Source organism: Odontesthes bonariensis, chromosome 14, assembly GCF_027942865.1.
Source record: "Odontesthes bonariensis isolate fOdoBon6 chromosome 14, fOdoBon6.hap1, whole genome shotgun sequence".
Classification (NCBI taxonomy): domain Eukaryota; kingdom Metazoa; phylum Chordata; class Actinopteri; order Atheriniformes; family Atherinopsidae; genus Odontesthes; species Odontesthes bonariensis.
In genome coordinates this window covers 37,267,651-37,288,211 of record NC_134519.1, presented here as the reverse complement: position 1 = coordinate 37,288,211, position 20,561 = coordinate 37,267,651, and the positions used below count along the sequence as shown (strand labels likewise).

General features: G+C 43.1%; 1 protein-coding gene across 1 annotated transcript in view; it reads left to right on the top strand.

Annotated features, from left to right (window-relative positions):
* The window catches only part of LOC142398450 (tissue factor-like), a 50,989-nt gene that overhangs the window by 16,531 nt on the left and 13,897 nt on the right, over nucleotides 1-20,561 (top strand). The window contains exons 4-5 of the mRNA XM_075482431.1: nucleotides 1,002-1,108; nucleotides 7,218-7,396. Of these exons, the coding sequence (XP_075338546.1) occupies nucleotides 1,002-1,108; nucleotides 7,218-7,396 (286 nt within the window). The remainder of the gene's footprint in view (nucleotides 1-1,001; nucleotides 1,109-7,217; nucleotides 7,397-20,561) is intronic.

The following is a 20,561-nucleotide window of genomic DNA, read 5'->3' as shown; positions in this document are numbered from 1 at the left end:
GAGGAGAAGTGCACCATCATTGTCCTTGGCAGGTTAAATTTCTTCAGCTGCCGCAGGAAGTACATCCTCTGTTGGGCTTTCCTGATGAAGGAGCTGATGTTCAGCTCCAGCTTGAGGTTTTGGGAGATGGTAGTTCCCAGGAAGTGCAAATACTCCACAGTCAAATATGGAGTCACAGAGGGTGATGGGGGTAGGTTAGGCTGAGTTCTTCCTGCACCAGGTCGCCAGATGGTCAGCCTCCCGACTGTAGGCGGACTCGTTGAGTCCGCCTACAGTCTGATGAGAGTGGAGTCTGATGAGAGTGGTGTCGTCCACAAACTTCAGGAGCTTGACGTACAGTTGCAGTTCATCCAGTTTGTTTGACAGTGAACGCACGTTTGAAAGAAATATTCCCGGTGGCGTTGTGCGTAATCTGCGCTGACGAAGACGCAGAAGCGCACCGGCGCGTTTCCCTCTCCTCCGGCGTTTCACTGCGTGAGCAAAGGTGAGCACACCTTTGACCAGAATGTCCAAAATCTCCAGTGTAGGGAGAAGAAAAGTGGGGAATAAATCCTCTGGTGATGTTACCCTGATGTTCATGAGCTCTGCTCTGGTGAAAGAGCTCCGGGTACCATCGCAAAAAACAGAGTTAAAGCGCAGAACAAAACAAAACAACGCGCACCAACACACCGAGGCAGCCGTCCGCGGCGCCATCTTGAATGTATGCCCTGTTCTCTATGTTATATGGATATACGCAGATCTCGAGTAATCTAAATATCTTCCGAAGGATGCCGACTTTCACCAAACTGTTATCGGTGAGTAGATGAACGTATTCTATGCCAGAAATAAGGTCCAGGTTTAAAAAAAAAAAAACTTCCCCTGTAAGTGGATATAAAAAATTGATTGGTGAAAAAATGCATTTTGGGTTTTGTTGTCAATTTAAAAACATTGAGTATATACATTTTTTTGTTTGTATTAAACGTCTCCAAAGATAATTTTTACATTATATTTCTGTCAAACAGGATCTACCAGGCTGACATTAAAACAGAACCTGTGGTCGTAGCATCTGATTATGACATGGAGGAATTTCCTCACACTTATTCCCTGGAATTCAACCCTTATAGAGAGAGTATGTATCACACACACACGTACCCACACACAAGCCTTTGAAGCTAATCTTATTGGGAATTTTTATTGTTATTGTTGTTATTTTTTGTTTTTTATTGTTCCATGTGTACAGCTGTTATTTAAAACATTACCAGGTCAGGGCCATCTTTGACCCTGAGCTTATATGCCAACTTTTATCAAAAATGCCTTATTACAGCAATATTGGTAAACAATATAAAGTTCCTTCCAAGTGTTTGTTGGAATAGCCAAAAAGACACTGGAGAGAGTAAAAAATCCAATGCGGTGGAATTTATTTGGGGTTCCTTCTGGAAAAAGACACATTTTATTGGAACATTGTGCCAGCTATTATATTCTCAATCCCAGGTAAACCCCTGCCTTTTACTGAAAAAGAAGTCTCCGTTTGGCCCTGAAAATGATGGCTTCACACCCAGTGTGAGTTTCAGCCAGCAGCCCACCTACTAAATTCTTTCTGCTTGACTTATTAGTGTCACATGTACATTTTTGGGCAAAATTATACTGCTTTTTTAAAACTTGATTTATTGTGCACAAGTATATAATAATGTGTGTAATAATGTGTTATAAATATGTGTAATTTTCATAATAACCCTTGAGTTATTTCAATGTAGTGTCCCAAGTTGACATGGTAACTTGTTTCAGATTCATATAAAGTAACCATTATCAGAGCCTATAGTGAGGCTTTTCATTTTTACTCTTACATTCCTCCCTTTGGGATGTTTAAGTCACATCTACCTCTATACAAACAGGTCTCACTGACAGTACTTAGACGTAACATGAAAACACTCAAGTTATAACTTGACAATATATGATCAAGCCAGGACTTCATCCAGCAGTCTAGACCCACTGCCTGTGACCCTGGTGAAGGCCTGTCTCTCCACCCTGGGCCCCTTAGTGGTGACCATCATCAATGCATCACTCAGCTCTGGCGTGGTACCACTCGCTTCAAAACGGCAGCTGTGATTCCAACCCTCAAAAAGCCTGGACTGGACCCAGATGACCCTAACAACTATCGCCCGATCTCCAACCTCCCCTTCCTGAGTAAGATCTTGGAAAGAGCAGTGGCTGCCCAGCTCCAACACCACATGTCCCACCATGAGCTCTTCGAACCCCTCCAGTCCGGTTTCAGAATCCACCACAGTACTGAAACCGCCCTCATCAAAATCATCAATGACCTCCTGGTTCTTGCAGATAATGGTCTTATCACCATCCTCATCCTCCTAGACCTGTCTGCAGCCTTTGATACTGTCTCCCACACTATCCTCCTCACCCGTCTCTCTAAACTCATTGGCCTCACTGGCACAGCACTCTCTTGGTTCCAGTCTTACCTCTCAAGCAGGAAACAATACATCATTCTGAAAGGTTCCAACTCCATCACTGCAGCAGTTAACCATGGCGTCCCCCAGGGGTCTGTCCTGGGTCCCCTTCTTTTCACCATTTACATGCTCCCCCTAGGACAAATTATCCGAAACCATGGACTCAGTTTTCACTGCTATGCTGATGACACTCAGATGTACATCAGCACAAACCCCTCCTCTCAGCTCCCACCCATGCAACTCAACAACTGCCTGCAGCAAATTAAAGCTTGGTTGACCTCTAACCTTCTCAAACTCAACAGCAGCAAAACGGAGCTCATGGTGGTGGCTCTGGCACCCCTGCTGAAGAAGGTTGGTGATCTGGCCCTGGTCATAGATGGCTGTTCCATCTCTCCATCACCAGAGGTACGGAACCTGGGTGTCATCCTGGACTCCACTCTCTCATTTCGGTCCCACATCAAGAGCATCACTAAATCTGCCTTTTTTCACCTCAGAAACATTTCAAGACTCCGGCCCTCATTATCTGACTCAGTAACAGAGACCCTCATCCACTCATTTATCTCCTCCCGCCTGGATTACTGCAACGGTGTCCTGTCTGGGCTACCCAGTAAGGCCCTTGACAGGTTGCAGTATGTCCAAAACTCAGCTGCCAGGGTGCTAACTCACACCAAGCCCTGGCAGCACATCACCCCCATCCTAAAGCAACTTCACTGGCTCCCAGTCAAAGCACGCATCACCTATAAAATCCTTCTGTTGACCTACAAATCACTCCATTCACTTGCACCTAAGTACATTTCCGATCTCCTCCACCCCTACTCCCAGTCGCGGCTTCTGCGCTCCTCAGACAAGGACCTACTTTCCGTTCCTCGTACCAGACTGAAAACATATGAGATAGGGCCTTCTGTTCAGCTGCCCCTACCCTATGGAACAATCTGCCACTTCACATTCGTTCTGCCCCCTCTCTACTACAGTTCAAAAAGAATCTAAAAACACATCTCTTCTCCATGTCCTACTCTTCTTAAACCCACCCCCCCGGCCCTACCCTTCCCCCCTTCTTTTCTCTTGTTAAAGCGACCTTGGGTACCTTGAAAGGCGCTATATAAGTCCAAGTTATTATTATTATTATTATTATTTTTATCTACACTACTGTGATACCAAATCACTAAGCTGTTTTGCTAACATAAAAATAGTAACCATTAATCTTACTACAAGGATTAATTAAAAGAACAAATTTATGAAACAACTTGGAGGTACAATGTCATGAGTAACCTACACAGATATATTGGTACGAATAATGATCATAATGAAGTTGTCATGTGTCTGAATGCAATAAACAAGCCTTAAACAAGACAATATCAACCATGGTGTGTGTGTCCATGAGGATCATCCAAGGATTCCCGTAGATCAGATGATGTGCGTAGGCAAAGACCTTGCAGTATGTGGCAATGAGTTCATTTTTCAGTCAGGAAATTCTTTTCGCATTTCAGGCCCTTCAACAACTAAAAAAAACAAATTCAGTTTGGCTGCGTACATCTGGCTGCAGTGACGGCGCTGCACCCTTCAGCATTCTGCAAGCATGCCAGCAGCTTCCTGAGGTGTCGCTCTTGCCACAGCATGACAAAATTGAAGGCATTTCATAAATGCATGGGATTTTGAATCTTCACTGTCATCCTGCAAAGAGTGTCTGGGGCTCGGTGTGGGAGACATTCACCCTGCACAGGCCCAGTAATCATGATCTGAGTACCAGCATCAACAGTGGATTTGTCAACTTTAATTCTGCAGGAAACAACTCTGTGTTGAGGGCTTAGAGACTGGTCCTCTGAATCGATGCGGTTATGATGTCACAATCAGTGCAGTTTTCCTCCTTCACTTGGGATGTAGTGATGGCCGACATTTTACCATGTGCAGCCAACTGGTCGGCAGTGCTGTGATGTGCTATGGTTGGAGTGAGGATGGGCTACTTAACCATTACCCTCGTATAGTCGTGGACCTGTCGGGTGACCTCATAACGGAGTCATCGGACTGGGCTGGAGTCCATATGCAATGGCAGCTGCAAACCCCATGAAGTCCTCAGCTGATCCAGTGGCTCACCCATAAGCAAGTAAAGGAAAGATTTTCCTTCTCCACCTGGTCATTGGAATGGCCCCACTTCCAATGGTCTTGCTGATTTAAGACGTTGAGCCAATGCCACCTCGTGGATGTTGATTCATTTGCCAGGATTCACCTGGTTCCTTTATAACTAGTAATGGCAGTCCTCATTCTGCTGGTGAAGGATAGTCTGGCTGGAACCACTGGTGGATAGCTGGCTATGACTCGCTGGGTTCTTGAGGTGAAAGCCTTCAAAGACGATGGACCCATCACCACCAAAGGAATAGTGGGAACAAGAGCCCATTCCCCCACCTCTTGGTCATAAACAGTGAGGTCACTGCTCATGTGGTGACCGGTGGCATAGCAAGCAGCTCTTTTATGTTTTTTATGTGTTTGTATGTTGTTTTTAAAGACTATTCTGGCGTAACGCTATCGCTGACGGCTCTTTGTCCCTTACATTCGGACATTCTGCGTGAGAAGTTGTCGTGTGTGGTTGAAGGCGGTGTGGAGTACGGAAGCTAACGTGGCTAGTGCCAGCTAGCAGTAGCTCCGTGACACGGAGGATGGATTACAGTAAGATTCTGTGGATTACGGTGTTCCTGCTGCAACTAATGGACTATTGTCTCTGTCTAACAAGCGGATACAGTCTTCCGGACATACAGCGGATCGCATATTCCCGGGAATTACTTCTGCAGCTGCGGCTGCTGTCCAACCAAGTTGTTTTCACCGAGAAGCTACCGGAGGTGATACAACGTAAACATACGCCTGGACATACAGACACAGCACAACACAAAAAGAAGGTAACACGGAGGGGGAAGAAAAAGGCAGGAGGCAGAGCAAGACTGAAATGGGGTAAAGTGAAACATCGGACTCTCCCGTCAGTTATTTTAGCAAATGTACGTTCACTTCGCAATAAGACTAATGAACTGCAAGCTAACGTCAAGCATATGTATGAATATCGGACGGCATCAATTATAGCATTTACTGAGACTTGGTTAAATGGGAATGACAGTAATGATGCCCTGCACATAGATGGCTTTGGCTCTCCCATAAGGCTTGACAGAGACTCTCTACTCACTGGAAAACATCATGGAGGGGGGGTCTGCATCTATATAAACACAAACTGGTGCTCCTCTGTCATGGTTAGGGAAGAGTTGTGCAACTCTGACATTGAACTGCTGGCTATTTCCCTTCGCCCATTCCACCTACGACGGGAATTTTCACAGATTTTCATTGTATTGGTTTACATCCACCCCAAAGCAAAAGCCTCTGTTGCCACTGAGCATATCAAGGACAGTCTGAACAGTTTAGAATCAGTTTCTCCAGATGCCCCCAAATTCGTTATGGGTGATTTCAACCATTGTTCACTTGACAAATCCCTGAAAGGGTTTGATCAATACATTGACTGTACCACACATTTTGGGAAGACATTAGACAAATGGTATGGCCCAATTCCCAACGCATACAAAGCTGCCCCCCCCCCAGGCTCTGCGGACCATAACAGCGTTCTGCTTGCTCCTGCCTACCTACCTGTTGTCAAGAGGTCAGATAAAATAACGAAAAACATCAAACAATGGACATCAGACAGTATCGACAGACGACAGGGCTGTTTTGAAACCACCGACTGGAATTGTTTACTGTCCTCGGGCAACATTGATGAGCTAGTGGATAAAGTGACTTCATATATATCCTTTTGTGTGGACAGTGTAATCCCAACCAAGACCATCAAAATATTTCCCAACAATAAACCCTGGGTCACTAAATAATTAAAACATGTACTTAACAAGAAAAAAAGGGTCTTCTTCACTGGCTCGGAGGAGGAAAAGAAGGAGGTCAATCGTGAGGTCAAGCGTGCCATCAAAAAGGCCAAGCATGAATATAAGAGGAGGCCTCCTTTTCCCAGGGGAACCTCCGCTCTGCCTGGCAGGGCCTGAAGAATATGGCAGCTGTTAACAATATCACATCCAGTCATAAACCCATCCAGGTTGATGGCTGCAACATAACATCTCTACCTAACGACCTCAACTCGTTCTTTTCACGATTTGAAAAGGACATCAGCGCAACATGACCCAGAGGCAGATGTAACGTGGTCAAAGAAGAACTGCTCACTGTGATAGTGTATGGACTTGTATTGAAGCACACGGAGACCCCTCTATGTAGATTGACTTGTGTTGTTATTTTATTAGCTCTTCTTTTTGTCTTCTTCGTGACGCCCAGCAGGTTAACAACAAGACAGGCGCCAGAGTCATGTGACCCACCGACATACGTCACAGTCACCAATCATCACACCCAAGTTCCTTACGACCTTTGAGAATGATAATTACATTTTTATGTAATCTGTGTAACAATGATAAAATATGTCATGTGACCAGATGACCAGACTTGAAGAGGTGGTGTATAGTGCAAAGAGAGAGGTCACAGTACCAACCCTTGGGACACCCCTGTTGAGAGGTCATGTGCAGTAGGATTCAAATCAGATATTTTGTGTAAGATGCCAATCTCAGAGAGTACATATAGTTGGATCTCTTGCTGATTTATTGATTATGTACAAAATAAAGAACATTTTTGAGGTTCAATGCTTGATGTGAGAATTTTTTTTAGTTGTGATATGCCCACTCGTCTTCTAAGAGTGTAGAATATGATAATCACAGTATAACTAACGCTTTCAACACTTCTGATTCATCTCTCCAGGTAATATCAGTGCTGTGTTATTCACGTTGGAAGATGTGGATGAAAACACAGTAATTGTCAACATCACAGATCCTGTGACATCCATCCATGAGCATGGGAAGCAGCTCAGCATCAGAGATATCCTCAAAAACGATCTCAAGTACAAAATCAGCTATTACAAGTCTGGAAGCACAGGAAAGGTACAGTAACCATCTGTCAACAGTTACAGACGAAATAATGACTGGATGCTTGAAACTTAAAATATAAGCTTTCACTCTTGGCACCACTGTAATACCCCAACAGGATTGTCTGTCATGAAACATTATTACTAAACATTACTAAACTAAACAACTAAACATTACTACATTACTACTACTAAAGTGCCAGTTCAGAAAGGGATTATTCCAGCATTCAGCCGTGACTCTGTGCTCTGGACCTCACTGGCAGCCTTTGCTTTCATTTTTACAGTAAATGCCACAAATTTTCCCAATAAACATATCATATTACAGCTTGCAGTTTACAGCATACATTTTTTTTCACTGGAAATCAACCAGTAGTCATACCATAGTTTATTCTTCACTGTAATTTTTGCTGTTGAATATCACAGATTTCTCAGTAAACATACAATAAAACCTGTACCAGTAGTTACATCAATGTGTTGCATTATTGCTCTAACGTATGATAAATTGATACATTTATTCATAGTATTTATTTACAGCATTTTCACTATGCTGTTAATTTCCTGTTCACACATGATCTGTCATGGGTCACAAGAAAGAACAGTAGGCTGAGGATAACAGCAGGACTTCCCAAGGGAGGTGATAACAAATAAGGTTCAGGTGTGGCAATCAGAACTGAAAAACAGGTGTGTACAGGTAGTAAATATTACTGAATACAAGAGGGGCTCAACTCTACAAAGGAAAACACGACACAAGTAAATTAAAGAGCAAAAAGTAAATAGTGAAAAGAAAAACTCATAGACCATAACATAATCAGTAGCACAGCTGGGAACTCAGAACAGACTAAAGCAAGACACTAATAACTAAACCAGAGCAAAGACAAAGACAAATATAGTTTTGTGTCATTCATGGTCGATAGGATTTGAAGTGAAAATATGAAAGTTACTCAATTGTAACCTGACACCAGTCTCGTGATCTTAAATCTGATCTTAATGCAATTGCCAAAGTTAAAATCCTAATAGGTAAACTAATATATTTTCAATGTCTGTGACATAGTACTTTCACATACAAACTACAGAGGAAGATTAGCTGTTACTGAAATGAGAACGGCATAATGACAAACTGTCAGAAAAATTAGGCTCAGAGTCACTGGAGACAATCAGCACAAAACATTTATTCTTGCAAGAAGGAGAAGGATTTTTCTAATTTACAAGCTTCACTTAAGCTACCAATTCAGCTGCTTGAGCAGAGTCATTTTTTGGCATTTTTAGCATTTGTGCCATCAGTGTTTTTCCTGTATTTTACTCATTCTACTCAATGTTTTACTGTTTAATTGAATTAATATTCATCTGCAGGCTCAGAAGCTGCTGACAGTAATAATATATTACTCCACTTGTGCAGCTCTCTGGTCACTGTGGCGGTTTTAAATGCAGCATAAAAGCAAACCTTGACTTGACTTGCTATGACTCAGACTCACTGCATCTACCTTTAAGTTTCTCTTTAAAGCTGCAGTCTGCAAGATTTGTTGTTGTCATACGTAAAGTCCTACTTTTTGGCATTTTAAGAGTTTACATGATCTATCAGAACGCTTGAAGTTGAAAACGGTGACCTCCATAGTCGCAAAATGCAAGAAATGCTTATTTTTTAACCGAAAAATAAAAAGTTATTCAACTTCCTGTCCCGCCCCTTCAAAACACATGAGAACTCGTGCACGTCTACGTGCACGCCAGATGCGCCTACACGACTCCTCATTCATCAACTCACCTGTCATTTGCGATCATGGAAGACACAGTAAGTAGACTAGCCCGTGATGAAGTTCAATAGTCCAGATAAATAAGCGTGGGGACGAGCCTACCTTGTATCGCGCGTGCACAATCGGTGATTGACAGGCAACAGAGCCCAGCTCGTAAACCTGATTGGTTACCTTTTACCGGTCCGGTCTGCAATTTTGTAAACAAACCTGCTGGCTTTGGAGGGACCTAGCGGGACATATAGGGGACCTAGAGAACTCTTTTTTTTTGTATTGGGGTATTTAATGTACTACTTTCAGAATCCCTGGACAGTTCCAGGCATTATGCTTGAAAAAGAGTTGCAGACTGCAGCTTTAAGTAAGCCACTGGTGATCTGACTCCTGTAGCATATTTTATTACTGTGTTTTCCTTAATATCCTAACGTTCACTTTAACCCTTTGTGGAAAGCACTTTGCTGCTCTGTTATGAAAACAGATAAACTGCCTCACAGATGTGCTGCAGATAAATAATTAAGAGGTTTAATAAGATCAAATATAAATACTGATTTCATAAATATTAACTCATAATTGGTGAAAATATCTCTGTCCCTTTACAGGATGTCAGCAGATTTAAAGGGATAGTTCGCCTCTTTTTACATGAAGCTGTATAACATCCCATATCAGGAGGGCCGCTGACAGGTTTGGCTGGGCCCGGGACAAAATTCTCTGAATTATTTTAAACAAAATAAGGTTAAACCAGAGCCGCGTTACACTGGCTGTCATTCAGCTGACCGGGGATGATTCTCAAATCAATTCAGCCTGATTGGCGTGCGTGCCTGAAACATTTGGACATATTTGCGGACTAGTGCGCATATTCCTTTCATGATATAGTTATCTCTGATGAATATGACATCAGTTCCTGTAAGTTTAGGGGAGTTAATCAATCAGATGTAATGAAGCCATCAATATGTTCAATTCTCCATTTCCTTATGTTTCTGCTAAACTTGTGATGTTGTTGCAGAAAAGCTAACCTCAAATTTCGAAAAGCTTGAAAATCATTTGCACCTGAAAGGTTTGACTGTCTGGTCTCAGACCTGCTTCAGGTGGAAATGATTTCATTTTTAATGCCTTGAACTTTGTCATTAAAGAATGTTGCAAACTCATTACACTTGGATGTAGAAATGAGTTCTAAAGGCAGTGAAACTGGAGGGTTTGTTAATCTGTTTACTGTAGCAAACAGGACACGAGAGTTGTTACTGCAGTTTTTGATGATTTCAGAAAAATAACTCTCCCTTGTTCTACACAAAGTCTGCTTGAACACACATAGCTTTTCTTTGTAAGTCTCATAATGAACCTGGAGCTTTGACTCGGCTCTCCGGCACTCCCTTTTCTGTGCCCTGACCGACTCTTCTTTCCTCCATGGCGCCCTTTGCCTACTTTTAACCATTCTAACCTTGACAGGAGCAATGGTATCCAAAACATTTAAGAGACTTGAAGTGTAAGAGTTCAACAGATCGTCAACATTAGAACACAGGGTGTTCTCAAACCTAATCATTTCCATAAACTGTGTCCCTGTTCTGTCATTTATTCAATTCAATTCAATTCAAAAATACTTTATTTATCCCAGAGGGAAATTAAATGTTGATGTAGCTCAATTAAATCAAGGAGTTATTATAGATGCTGATGGCTGTGGGCAGGAAAGATTTCCTGTAGCGGTCCGTTTTGCATCCAAACTGAAGAAGCCTTTGACTGAAGAGACTCTGTTTTCCGATAACAGTCTCATGGAGAGGATGTTCAGGGTTGTCCATAATTCTCTTGATTTTATGCAAAATCCTTCTTTGCATTATTGTCTCCAGAGGTTCCACAGTCGTCCCCAGAACAGAACCAGCCTTCCTTATCAGGTTGTTGAGTCTTTTTAGGTCCCTGGTTCTGATGCTGCTGCCCCAACAGATGACGCAAGAGGAAATGACGCTCTCAACAACAGACTTGTAGAAGATCTGCAACATTTTGTTGCAAACCTTGAAGGACCTTAGCTTCCTCAAGAAGTACAGTCTGCTCTGTCCTTTCTTGTAGATTGCTTCACTGTTGTGTCTCCAGTCCAGTCTGTTGTCCACATGAACACCAAGGTATTTATATTCCTCAACCACCTCCACTTCTTCTCCCATGATGGAAACAGGGTTTGATCTGACCCTGTTTCTCCTGAAATCTACAATCACCTCCTTTGTTTTGTTAACATTCAAGATGAGATGATTGTTCCCACACCATGCCACAAAGCGGTCCACCAGCTCTCTGTACTCAGCTTCTTGTCCATCTCTGATACACCCGACAACTGCAGAGTCATCTGAATATTTCTGTGGATGACAGGAGTCTGACTTGTACTGGAAGTCTGAAGTGTACAGAGTGAAAAGGAATGGTGAGAGTACAGTCCCCTGTGGTGCTCCTGTGCTGCTGATCACCTGGTTAGACACACAATTCTTCAGTCTGACAAACTGTGGTCTGTTTGTCAGGTAGTCATTAATCCAGGTGATTGTTGAGGCCTCCACCTGAGTCTTCTGGAGTTTCAGACGAAGCAGATCAGGCTGGATTGTGTTAAATGCACTGGAGAAATCAAAGAACATGATCCTCACAGTGCTGCCTGCTTTGTCCAGATGACAGTGGGTTTGTTGAAGCAGGTGTATGATAGCGTCTTCAACTCCAACTCCATGGCGATAAGCAAACTGCAGGGGGTCCTGATATGTGCTGGTTTGCTTACACAGGTGGGTCAACAGGAGTCTCTCCAGGACCTTCATGATGTGGGATGTCAGGGCAACAGGTCTGTAGTCATTGATGTCTGAAGGATGAGTTTTCTTTGGTGCCGGAACCAGACAGGATGTCTTCCACAACAGTGGTACCTTCTCTTGGATCAAGCTAAGGTTGAAAAGGTGTTGCAGAATCCCACAGAGCTGCTCTGCACAGGCCTTCAGGACTCGGGGGCTGACACCATCTGGACCTGCAGCCTTGTTCCGGTTCAGTCTCTCCAACTGCCTCTTCACCTGACTTCTAGAAACAGAAAAGTGGGAGGGGGAGGCAAAGGGGACAGCAGCATCTCCTGATTTGGTTGAAGACAAACTAGTGGAAGCAGAAGAATCCATGACTGAGGTGGAGGTGGAGATGTTACAGGAAAGCTGTGGGTCAGAGGAGGGTGGGATGTCTCTTTGGCTGGGAACAGGAGGGGAGGATGGTGAGCTTGTTCCTGAACTGAACCTGTTGAAGAATGTGTTCAGCTCATTTGCTCTGTCCAGACTTCCATCCATCCGATCCTCCCTCTGCTTGAGGCCTGTGATCTTCTTCATTCCTGACCACACATCTCTGATATTGTTCCTCTGCAGTTTACTCTCAAGCTTCTTTCTATACACCTCCTTGTTCTCTCTGATCTTGACTTTGAGCTGCTTCTGTATACTCCTCAGTAACTCCCTGTCTCGCTCCCTAAAGGCTCTTTTTTTCTTGTTCAATAGTTCCTTTAGCTCACTGGTGATCCAGGGTTTGTTATTAGGGAAGCATCTCACTGTTCTGGTGGGGATGGTGTTGTCCACACAGAAGTTTATATAGTCAGTCACACACTCAGTCATGGCATTAATGTCCTCTCCATGTGGCTTACAAAGAGAAATCCAATCGGTTGCATCAAAACAACCCTGTAAGGCTTCTTCAGCTTCATGTGACCACTTTCTAACAGTCCTTTTTGTGACAGGTAGTCTCTGGACAAGGGGTTTATATGCTGAACAGAGAAAAACAAGGTTGTGATCTGATTTACCCAGGGGAGGTCTTGATTTGGAAATGTATGAATCCTTGACATTTGTGTAAAACAAATCCAATGTCTTGTTTTCTCTGGTAGAGCAGCTGACAAGTTGAAAAGTTGGCAGTGTAGCAGAGAGTGAGGCATGATTAAAATCACCAGATATTGCCACAAAAGAATTGGGGTGTTGTGTCTGTATCTGAGCAACAACGGAACTGATGACATCACATGCAGTGTCGGCAACAGCTGAGGGTGGAATGTAAACAGCCACCAAAACAACACTGGTGAACTCTCTTGGCAAATAATATGGACGAAAACCTACTGCCAATAGTTCAATGTCAGGACTGCAGAGACGACTCTTCACAGTAACATGTCCTGGGTGACACCATCTGTTGTTGACAAGCACTGCCAATCCACCCCCTTTCCTTTTCCTGCTACTCTTTAAATCTCGATCTGCTCGTACAGTCAGGAAGCCCAGCAGAGAGACACTGGAGTCGGGGATATGATCCTGCAGCCATGTCTCAGTAAAACACATAATGCTACATTCCCGATATTCTTGCTGAGTCCTTGTCAAGGCTAGAAGTTCATCCAACTTGTTAGCTAACGATCTTACATTGCCCATGATGACGGATGGCAGAGATGGTTTGAACTTCTTCTTTCTTTCTCTCCTCTTTGCTCCTGCTCTGCATCCACGACGCCTCCTTTTCAATTCCAGTGGGATTTCTGGCTTCAGTTGTCGAATTATTTCTGCTTTTCCAATGTTAATCAGCTGCTCCCTATTGTAAACCACCTTGTTGCTATGGTTATGCATCATAACAAAAGAGCAAAATATGCAGAAGTATTGGGAAAAATCAATCCAGCTGCACAGCATCCAAGGCAGGAAGGAACAGTTGTCCAAAAAATGCAATTTCTTCCAAGAAAAAACAGGAATGAAATTTAGAAAAAAGAATAAATCTCAATGTGAGGTACAGAGCTACTCCAACGTGCTGCCACCCTCAGCAGCGCATTCTAGAACATTGAGTCTTCCCCGAACAACTGCAGACCCAGCTGCTGGTTTGGGTGTAACAGACAGGTCGAAGAAAACACAAAAATGATCAGATAAAGCAACATCGACGACATCCACATTTGTAACAACAATACCCCTTGAAATGGGCACATCTAGAGTGTGCCCTCTGCTGTGGGGGGGCTCAGTCACATGCTGAGTTAGACCAAACATTTCAAGGACAGCAGTGAGCTCTTTAGCTTGCTTGTTATGGGCTACATCCACGTGCACATTCAAGTCCCCTGTTATGACTAAACAGTCAAAAGCAGTGCACACAATTGAAAGTAGTTCAGTAAAATCATCAGTAAAACAATTCTGTGGTGGTTTATAAATGGTGATATAAAGTATGGAAGATTGTTTTATCTCCATTTTGAATGACACATACTCAAATTAACCTCCTAAGGCCCAAGGTGATTTTTTACATGCATTTTTTATTTCTCTTTGCTATTGGGGCTTATTGGGACCTAATTAGACTAGAAACTAAGCATCATCTTTTGACACTATGTACTTTTGGAGAAAAATGATGTCCACGTATGTGGACTCATGTTCTGAATTTCAACAAAACATAACAAAGTCACCTATTTGTGACAGAGTGAAAAACTCTTTATTTCTACCTTGAACCCAGTCCTTTTTTCCTGTCATGTACTAATAACACATACATGCATAGTTTTTAAACAAACAGCAACCAACAAACAGTTGCGGGACAGCATTGTATGCCGTTAACAAAATATAAAACATTCAAACCATTTAAAAACATTTCATTGTTGCATCAGGCTACAAATGTGTTATGAAAAAAATCCTCTAGTAGAATTATGTGTGTCAAGTGTTTCGCTTCTTTACTGTGCTTTTTCCCCACTTGAAAGGTTGTACATTAAACTGGGTTCCACTCAATGACCAGACTGTTGTTCCGTTTCTTTCCTTTTATTTTCCTCTCTTGTGATATTTACAGCCAAACATTAAGTTAGGTGAAAAACCTTAAAAACCAAGCAAAAACAAACATTTACTATATTGCACATTGTTGTAAAAGGTTGTTCTGACAAATTTAGCATTAAACACATGTATGAAAATAGACTATGGTTTTACCTTAAGTTAAGGCACTTAGTTAAGACAAACTACTTTTCAAATGAATTATGAAAATGCACCAAAAATATTAAAAAATAACTACGGGAGCCATGATGAATTAAGCAGGTTACTAAATCCAATAGGCTACATGAATCCCCGAACAGTAATGAATTACCAGTCAGTAAATTCCAATGAGTTTCAAATATACATATCCACAACCATCCAACCCATGAAACTACACTTTAGCAGTGGAACACTCCAAGTCCATTCCAACCGCCATATGCGGGAAAAAAGACGCACACTTTAACCCGTTCTCACCAGCCAACATTTTCACAAAACACCGTGTGAGTTTTCACAAGCTAAACCATGCTACAAACACAAACATTTCCCCCATGTCTCAACGCCTCGTCAGCGCAGCAAGTGCCATGCGTTCGCAACAAAGGTTTAAACGTGAGCTTACCGGCTGTATGTTCAGTTCTTTGTTCCTTGATACAAACGTCGCACAGCTCTTTTACCTGCCCGAGTAGAATGGCAGACTTTTTTATTTAGCGCTGCTGTCCCTGCACTCAAACCAGGAAGTTAGTCTCCCCTCGTTATTCTTGATTGCACGCAGGTGAGCTGCATGCTCATGCTCAGACAGCTGATGAGAAGGGCCGTTCGCCGCAACAATGTGAAATTATGTGTACTGTAGGAACATGTACACCCATTGCAAATCACTGTCGTCACCTATGTGTGAAAGGTTAAGTAACATGCGGTCGGTTTGCAAGCACAGGAACACTTCACAAGTCACACAACGCACTCGGGTTCTTCCAGTGCAGCCTGGTAGTCTGCACCGCATTGCATCTTCAAGTTGATCATCTCTGGGAGGTGGGCATTAGCCCTCCTGCGGACCGAGACATGAGGCAACTGCGTTGTGTGACGTTTCACCCCCTGATTTGAATCTTCTTCTTACTCTGACTGTGTGGAAAGGTCTGCATCTGCACCGTGATGCTGGGCCAAGAGGATTTGAGCCACTTCCATACGGAACTCAAGGAACTGTATGGGTCTTGTCTTTGGTCCAGCACATATTGGATGGTCTTTCCGGTAAAGTAGCCAGCTATTGGCTAAAGCCAGGTCTGTGAAATGCATTATCATCCGCATTGTCCATTTCTTGGTACGAGTGCTCATGCGATAGTAACTAATCATTCGATCAATCTAATCAACTCCACCCATCTTGAGGTTGTACTCACGGACAATGCAGGGTCGTGAGACAGTGACATACTGTTTCAGTTTCTTGTCCCAGCGCTGGCAGGTATCTTCAGGTTGTGTACCATGAACAACAGACATCATCAAGACTGGGTTGTTGTCATACCACTTCACCACACACAACTTTCCATCTTCAGTGGAAACTTCTGAGGAGGTCCCTCTTTCTGCGTCTTTCATGGCTTTGTCACTGGGTAACTTGTGCTTTGCTCCAGCGAGTCTGTTCTTTATTATTGTACCAGTCATGTACAGCCCTTTTCCCATCATTTGCTGCGCACCTTTGATAGTGGTGAAGAAACAGTCGCAATACACTTTAGTACCACAATGGAGAGTTTGACACGGACGCTCCATTACTAGGCTTCCCAAACCCATGCCCTCTGGTTTTTCAACCTTTCCAATGAGGGAATTTGTACCTTGGTAGAGCTCAAAGTCAAGCACAATGCCATCCACTGTAGCACAAACAAAGTTCTTTATGCCAACTGGGTTTGGCTTCATTGGCAGATATTGTCTACATGGACAGGCTCCTGTGAAAGGAATCGTCTGCTCATCTATAGATGCACAATCAGGTCGATTCTGAGCCCAGCAGCCTCGCAGAATCCGATCCAGAAAAGGTCTCCCCTTCCAGAATTTATCCAAAACCCTCAGATCTTCTGGCACATCATCATCAATCACCACTTTTATTGCTTCTCTCAATTTAAAGAATCTGGTACATTCTAATGGTTGGGTAGCGGATGCAGGACATCAAAATACAGGCACCAAAAAAGTGGTATACTTCATCTACTGTCATGTTGAGTAGGTCCCCACTCTTAGACAGTGACATAGCATTTGAGCATTCTGAAATCAGTGTCATCAAATCTCTATCAGGGCTCTAGAGTGCGACCTATTTTGTCAATGGTGCGCCTAAAAAAAATCTCAGGTTGCACCTGTGGAACCACCCGTTCGAGGGGGAAAAAAAGTCTACGCGACTCTGAAAGTCTCCCTGTGGTTCAACAACAGATACACATTAGACCCATATCGTGGTCTAAACCAATCAGAGATAGTGAAGGGCGGGACCCCCCTCTGATTGGCCCGTGTACGTTTGAACATGCGCATCCTATAGTCAGACAGATGGGTGATGAACCTCGGCCCGTCAGATAATCAGTGGATGTAGCCGCGGGTGATAAGATGAAAAGAACGATTGACAACTTTTTGGTTAAGTTAAGGCCTGATTCGTCCAAAAATAACCACAACCAATGCTCTGACACGGAGCCATCAACCTCCCATGTTATGTCAGGCCCTGGTCCAGAGCTAGCATCAGATAATGAGCTAGCATCCGGAGCTAGCATCAGATAATGAGCTAGCATCCGGAGCTAGCATCAGATAATGAGCCACATACGATCGACTCCGAGCCAGAACCAACTGAAATTAAAAGGGGTAAAGTGTATACATTTGACCAGTTTCCCTGGTTAAGATGCAGTAAAGCCGATAATATAATGCACTGCATTTACTGTAAAGTGTGGCAATAGTACATTTGTGACTGGTTCTAATACATTTCGAATTGAAACGCTGAAAAAGCACAACGCATCTATGAAACACATTACCTGCTCCGGTGTCCCCTCTCCCCGCTGCCTTTCAGCGGCAGCCAGCAGCAAACACATCATCGGACGAGGCCCAGATGATAATCAAGTTTAACGTTGCCTACAATATTGCAAAAGTTCCCTTCACTAAGTTCAAGTCCGAAATAATTCTTCAGAAGAAAAATGGCTTGAACATAAACCCGACGTACAGCAATGATGTCGCGTGCGCACAATCTATAGGAGTCATTGCAGATACATTGAAAAAAAAAAAAGAAGTCTGTGCTAATTGAACAGTGAGTACATGGCATTCCTGATCGTTCAGGAATGCGTCAGTGTGTACGGCCGTATCTGAGGAGAGGAAGACCGGTGAATATACTGATATATATATTTAACCCTCTCGCCCATTGACTGCTGGGATAGGCTCCAGCCCCCCCGCGACCCGACCGACGGATTCAGCGGTATAGATAATGGATGGATGGATGGATATATTTAACCCAACCACAGGAGTTGGCCATCCGAGGGGCATGTGACTGCAATGGAGGATAGTCCATAAGACATTATGCCATGAGATGTTCAGTTTAAAGCCCTTAAAACACTTGCAATTTTAAGTTAGATCTTCTTTTTATTTAATTTATCTTGAGATATTTTAAGTTTAAATTTCAGGTCAGTGAATCACTTTAAGCACCAACACTTTTTCAGTAAGTTTCAGTAAGTAGTTAGTAAGTTAAGTTCAGTAAGTTTGTAGAATTGTGTCTCAAATAAAGAACTTTATTTTGACCAGATTGCTAGTTAATAGACATATATGGACAGTGATTTTAAAATAAATAAATAAATAAATAAATAAAGTGAACCTGTAAAACTGCGGTGTTAAATGCAATGCGTTTGAAAATTTGGGTGCACCTAACTTTTGTGCTGGTGCACCTAAGAAAAAAAGTTGGGCACACCAGTGCAACCAGTGTAAAAAGTTAGTCTAGAGCCCTGCCTATCTATATACTGTTCAAAATAGTCTAATGGGGGGGGGGGGCGCTGTTGAGCAAGACATGGAGTAAGACGTGTTTGTGAGCGCTCCTGCAGGGCCACAAATAATTTAACGTTTTAACGGCATTCAAACTTCAAAAAACAACTTAAACCATATACCCTTGATGTTGATAACCGTCAGTGTTTGATACCAGTCGTGTTCGCTGCTATACATGGCGGCAAACCTTCGAAAATACAAGTTCACTACCTCCTCCGTTACAAGGCCAGAGGCCTCGTCTTCAGGTGCTCAAGGTAACCCCAATCAACCTGTTGCGCAGACGAAACCGGACGCCTCGAGTATGGATTTGGACGTGATAAAGTCTGACATCCTCTCTTCTCTGAGATCGGATATATCCATAGTGATACGACAGGAACTGAAAAACGCATTAGCTGAAGACTTTGACGCACTAAAATGTGAGTTACAAGCGGTAAAATGTGAAATTATGAACAACGCCACCGCCATCCGGACCGAAATGGAGCAGATGAAGGGAAACAGAGACATCGAAGGGGGACTCTCAACATGGTCGGATGAAGTTGTTTCCCTTCAAACCACAGTGAGCACTCTTAGAAGTGAAGTGGAAGATCTGAAAGGAAAATGCGAGGACCTAGAGGGGCGGATGAGACGAGGGAATATCCGGATCGTGGGAGTCCCAGAACAACCGGGCTCTAGCTCCACCACAGCAGTTTCTAAAATCCTGAGAGAGATACTGCGGATGGACAAAGATATAAAAATTGATCGATCTCATCGCAGTCTTGGGTCTAGAAAGCCGGGAGACAAACCTCGTGCCATTATTGCAAAACTACATTACGACGGAGAGTGCATGGAGATCTTGAGAAGAGCTCGGGACCAGGCTCCACTGAGGTACAACGGAAATCAGGTGGCCATCTACCCGGATTACACAGCCAGTGTGGCAAGAGCAAGAGCGGCCTTTACGGATGTCCGAAAATTACTGAGTATGTGCAGACGGTTGTGTGTGCGTTGTCGGTGCTGGCGCGCACGTTTGATGAAAGGGTTATGAGTATATTTTATTTACAGTAAGTTGTTTAGGTTACTTCAAATTAAGATCACAGGATTTACTAAACACTTTTACTTTATTTATTTTGGTAAGCCCACAGTGTCCTCAGTTAAAGTCTCATCTTACATCCTGTGAGTCCTTTAGTTAAGATACTGTGAACATGATTGTGTTTTATATTCAGAAAATAATCTGGGATGTGTATAACCTGTGGTGCCATTGTTATGCCTTACTTTTATCTTGTATTGTGGTTCTGCAGGGGTGGGTGTAGTGAACATCTGATAACCCCTGTCCATATCTGGAGCTGTAAGCACTAGCAGCTACTAACACAATTGGTGGCTTAATAGGTATTGATTGTAGTATAGAGAACGGCCTACATAGCTGCCTGTTCGCCTGGTGCGGCTTGGGACTAGGTCCCAAAGAACTAGCTCAACACCTATGTTGTTGAGTTCAAGAGAGTTTCCCATGGCTCTGTTTGTTCTGATCCCAGTGTTCCCCTTGGGATCTAGGTATGTTAGGAAAAGTGACAAGAGAAGCAAATCATTCCTAAACACAGACTCACCATTATCACAGTGCTTTGTATTAATATTATGGTTTTATCGCACAGCTGTTGATCACTTGACTACGGTATGTCCACCCCCCTCCTTTTTTTTTTTGTTGTTTTTGTACACCTCTACTACCTCCCTCACTCCCAATGTAACCACGCAGAATTTTGAATGGGGTTACTAAAGGTAATAAGTTATAACGTTAAAG